Genomic DNA, 5145 nt, shown 5'->3' on the forward strand with positions numbered 1-5145 from the left:
GAGTCGAGTTCCCCGGTAAATGCGACCCATATCCCAACCAAGGACACCCTTGAATCACCAACACCAAGTAGAAAGATTAGCAAAGGATTTATACAAGTACAAGTATAGAAGCTTACACAAACCGTCCGGACAGGGTCCCACTTGGAGAGAAGTGAGTGAGACCCTGACTAACAGTCTGGTGAGGCCTTTATACCCTTCACAGGATGGGAAGTTCCCAAGGCAGGAGGGAGCTGTTTAATTTTGAATCAGCCAATCAGGAACCCGGTTCTTCCTGCCCCAAGCAAGCAAGCAAAGCAACTTTCTTACAGAAGTCAAAATGTGCTGTAAGCCCTGAAGCTGTCCTTCCGTTTCTTTCGTCACAGTCTCATATGATAATTTTTCCCATGTTAGGGAACTGGCCCCAAACATTTATTTTTTCCACAATGGAAGCTAGTGGCGAGAGAAGGGTGGTGATAAGGTGGAAGACAAATTAGTCGTCTTGAAATATGCAGATACACGAAAAGGCTGGGTCTTGCCTTTGGTTAGGTAAGAAGAATTTCTTCAAAAAAAAACATTAGTTTTTCATCCAAAAAGTGTTAAGAAAAATCTTGCTAGACTTTAAAGTCACACCAACTCCAGTCCTGACCAAGGTCAGAGTGCTTTTAAGGCCCAAGGACAGAGGAACTACTGGGGTCCATTCTCACAAGTACCCTATAGGAATAAGGCAACATGTGGTTAGATGGACCACTGCTAGCTGAACATGGTAAGTTAAGAATTTGACAGATATTAGAAAACTGTACTCAGTTTGACAGATTACATTTATGTCTGTTGAAACCAATCACAAGAAAAACAGGTTTTCATTTTGATTATCTGTTTTATCCATTTAAGTAGTCTATTAATTCATTTGTGTTGTATTTTATGAATATTAATAAAATCTGTTCATTATGTTTCACACTGATGGTTTAGGAAGTACAGTTCTAAACATCATCACATACCTTAAGACTGGTTGCCTCATACCCTCAGAAACCTGTCTTGGGGGAATGTGTGGGCAATAGAGTGTGTGGGAGAGAGATGTCTTTATATGTCCACAACGCACATCCTACAGAAGCAGTGCTGATGTACCTCAATATAAATACACAATACACAAATATGGAATGGATAAAGAAGATTTGGCACATATATACAATGGAATATTACTCAGCCATAAAAAGAAACGAAATTGAGCTATTTGTAATGAGGTGGATAGACCTAGAGTCTGTCATGCAGAGTGAAGTAAGTCAGAGAGAGAAGGACAAATACCGTATGCTAACACATATATATGGAATTTAAGAAAAAAAAATGTTATGAAGAACCTAGGGGTAAAGCAGGAATAAAGACACAGACCTACTGGAGAACGGACTTGTGGATATGGGGAGGGGGAAGGGTGAGCTGTGATAGGGCGAGAGAGAGACATGGACATATATATATACTAACAAACGTAAGGTAGATAGCCAGTGGGAAGCAGCCGCATGGCACAAGGATACCGGCTTGGTGCTTTGTGACTGCCTGGAGGGGTGGGATGGGGAGGGTGGGAGGGAGGGAGACGAAGAGGGAAGAGATATGGGAACATATGTATATGTATAACTGATTCACTTTGTTATAAAGCAGAAACTAACACACCATTGTAAAGCAATTATGCTGCAATAAAGACGTTAAAAAAAGAAAAACACAAATATGCTAAGAAGAATATATATATATATATATATATATATATATATATATATATGTGTGTGTGTGTGTATATATATATTGGGCAGAGATTGACCAAAGTTTCTCCTTGCCCACCCACTTCCTCCTTCTCAGAGTTTCTCTATGGAAATGAAGCAGAGAAGATAGGCAGTGGAAGACTAACATTTTTATTATGAACCTTGAAAAACCAGGTTATGGAACACACAAAAGAGCCTGAAATTAGGGTGGGGAGAAGGGAAGGTCAGAATAAGGTTGTCAGGTTGGGGGTATGGGGAGCATATCCCCCTTTGGGATGGGTCTTCACACTTGGTTCCAAGTCCACGATGAGCTGAACACCAGACTCAAGCTGCTGACTTCCCATCTGACCTCATCCATGAACTTTTAGACATAGGGTAAGTTCACATAACAGTTATAATCTCTCCACTTCAGATACCCTGGAGAGACAGAAGAGCTCAAGTGAATGGGGCTGGTGGAGCTTGAGAACCCAATGGAGATGCATCCCAGATTCTGGCCTACGACTCAAAGGCCCTCTGTTATCTTCACAAGGGTCCCACTCCAGGGGAAAGAGACAGAAAGAAAGGAGAGAAGAGAGGGGATGGGAACAGACAAGCCAATATTACAGTTCCAGCCCAGGAGGACTCTCTGAAGACCAGGCCCAGAAATGGGGAATGAGGGGATGAAAAAGGCTGAGCAGAAGTGATCTCCTCTTTTTCTTTTCTTTTTTTTTTTTTGACATCTTTATTGGAGTAAAATTGCTTTACAATGGTGTGTTAGTTTCTGTTTTATAACAAAGTGAATCAGTTATACATATACATATGTTCCCATATCTCTTCCCTCTTGCATCTCCCTCCCTCCCACCCTCCCTATCCCACCCCTCTAGGTGGTCACAAAGCACTGAGCTGATCTCCCTGTGCTATGCAGCTGCTTCCCACTAGCTATCTATTTTACGTTTGGTAGTGTATATATGTCCATGCCACTCTCTCACTTTGTCACAGCTTACCCTTCCCCCTGTTTCTTACCTGTGTTTCTTGACAGTCTCTAACAGTAGCCAGGGTTTGAGATGGTGGCTGGATTTCTCTCCCAGGCAATGTAATTGAGCACATCAGTGCTACTCCACTCTCATCCACCGGCACTGGGCTCAGAGCCCCATAGAGCAGAGGATGGAGTCAGGTGAGGTGGAAAGGCCTTTAGAGTTCTCCTGGCCTGATTCCGTCAGCTGGAACGACTGACCCCCACCCCCACCCCAGCATCATGGAATTTGCTCTGCTCTTCCAGGTGATGCCCCATAGCTCTCCTCTGGGAAACTCTCCAAAAATTTTTGCTCTTATTGGCAAATTCCAAAGCAAATGATCACAAATACCAATGGAATCCCTACGAATAATGTGTCACTGTGCACCGTGAACTACACTTGGTGGTGCATTTGTGAGTACCTTCAGAACCTCCAAGACAATGTGTTTTATAAAAGGGAAAAATGTGTCAATGCTAAATATTCATTTACCACTTGCTAAGCACAGCATGTGCAGACTCAGGAAAGCTAGAGAACTGAATTACAAGGCATGATGTGTGAATTGTGTAAAAGTTTTACAAAAGGCAGATTAATTTTAGCTGGAGGCTAGGGACCTGCACAGAACTCAGCTCTTCAGCTGGCCTCAAGGTTCTCCATTTTCTCCAATTATCCCCTGAGCTCCAGGGATCTCTAGGATATTTTCTTGGCAGGGGCAGGGGACAGGGAGGGGCCTGGTAGCCATAGCATCTTGGGAGGTAACAGATTAAAGAGGATGTAAGTGTACCTCTGTGGGGTCATGGAGCCCAATCCAGATGTCTGAGAGGATTTTCAAATTGTTCTTGAGAAGGGAGGAAATGAAGGATCCCTCAGCCCCACTGAGCACAGACACAAGGTGTCCTGAGGGTCTCTTCTGGCAGGCCATCTTTGTGAAGAACGGAGAGACTGAGGAGGAGACTGAAATCCTCATTGAGGGAAGGGCAGGGCTAAGGTAGGTGAGAAGGGGTTGTGTTTGCAAAATAGAGGTGCTCATTCTCACCCTCAAGAAACTCTAGAGAATGGAGACTCCCAGCCCCAAAACCCTGTCTCTAATTTGCTTCTCCTTATCAGCCCTAACTGCAAATCCCAGCCCTCATGTCTGTATCCATCCAGGTTTGGGTGTTATAAACAAGGCATAGCAGTAGGTTGCATAGGCTATGGAGCCTTTCGGACAGCTGATACACACAGAGGGCAGTTCCTTCTGGGAATCTTCCTCTGAGGAGGAAAAAATAAAGGAGAAGGATGGAGTGAAATGGAGAGAAGATATTGGAATGGGGAGGTGACCTTGAATAATATCTATGAGACCAGTGTTTGGGGAAGTGACATCACACTCCTGACTGCCTGTCACCATTGCCAACACTCCCTGGATTTTTTTTTTTTTTTATCATGAACTAGACCTAGTAATTGGGCGATGGTCTGTTTTCTTTTTATTTATCTCCCTTATTCAAAAGTCCAACTTTTCCCCTCTTCTGGGCTGACTATTCTTCTAATGGGTCCTTCATTTTTTCTCCTTCTATTCATCTCATTATAAACACTCTATACTTTCCCTCCTTAATCACCCACATAAATTAGACTCTACTGAGAAAATGGAAATCATCTCATCCCATTGGTACTGGATCACTGGGGAGACTCCCACCACTAGTTACCCTGAAGGAAGGAGTGATGATACAGGAATTGCAGGCAATGTTGTTGTGTGGGGATGTACCATTACCATGGGAGGCACACAGGAGCTTTCCTCCTCTTCTTGGCCCTGAGCAAATACTGGGAACCCAGTGATAGAGGCAGAGAAGTCTCACCTTGGACTTGAGACAGGAGCATCAGGCAGGAGAGCAGCATCCAGGACAGGCTGGGGAGGCCTATGGAAGGCATCATTTTGTCTGTAATGTGTGGAGACAACCAGAGAATTAAAGAAAGGGTGGTGAGAGAGAGGGCATGAGAAACCCCCTGTTGTACCTCTTGTCTTTTCCTCTGTCTAGTTCCCTAGGAATAAATCCATCTTGATAGCATGCCCCCCCTTCCATACTTCTGGAAAGAATTGGAAAAGCTGTACATCCTACTACACCTGAGACCTCCCAGGACTGCCTTTACCTGGTCTCAAAGCTCCTACATTTTCTGCAGACAGGGATCCTTGTATACTTTCCCTGAAATATGTGAGGTGAAACTCCTGTCAGGGGTCTCATCTTCTCTCAGCTCCCACTTACCTGTCTTGCAAGGATCTGCACTGGTTGGTCAGGACAGAAAAGACTGGGTTTTTATAAGAGGATTTGAAAGAGGGGTGCTGAAATGAATAACAGGAAACAGGAGACTTGAAAGGGGTCATGCGGAAGTGTCTGGCATTGATTCAAGGAGATTTCCACCACAGGGAGGAAATCCTTCCCATCAAAGCCTGGGAACTG

The 5145-nt window shown here is 44.1% G+C and overlaps 1 protein-coding gene across 1 annotated transcript; it reads right to left on the reverse strand.

Moving 5' to 3' along the window:
- Positions 1-2007: 2007 nt before the first annotated feature.
- LOC103086187 (lithostathine-like) lies at positions 2008-4621 on the reverse strand. Its single transcript, XM_082931239.1, is given in 5 exon segments — positions 2008-2141; positions 2727-2854; positions 3499-3639; positions 3847-3964; positions 4546-4621. Coding segments are annotated over 5 exon segments (597 nt in total).
- Positions 4622-5145: the final 524 nt, after the last annotated feature.

The sequence above is a fragment of the Lipotes vexillifer genome, unplaced genomic scaffold (assembly GCF_000442215.2).
Source record: "Lipotes vexillifer unplaced genomic scaffold, Lipotes_vexillifer_v1.1 scaffold1099, whole genome shotgun sequence".
Taxonomy (NCBI): domain Eukaryota; kingdom Metazoa; phylum Chordata; class Mammalia; order Artiodactyla; family Lipotidae; genus Lipotes; species Lipotes vexillifer.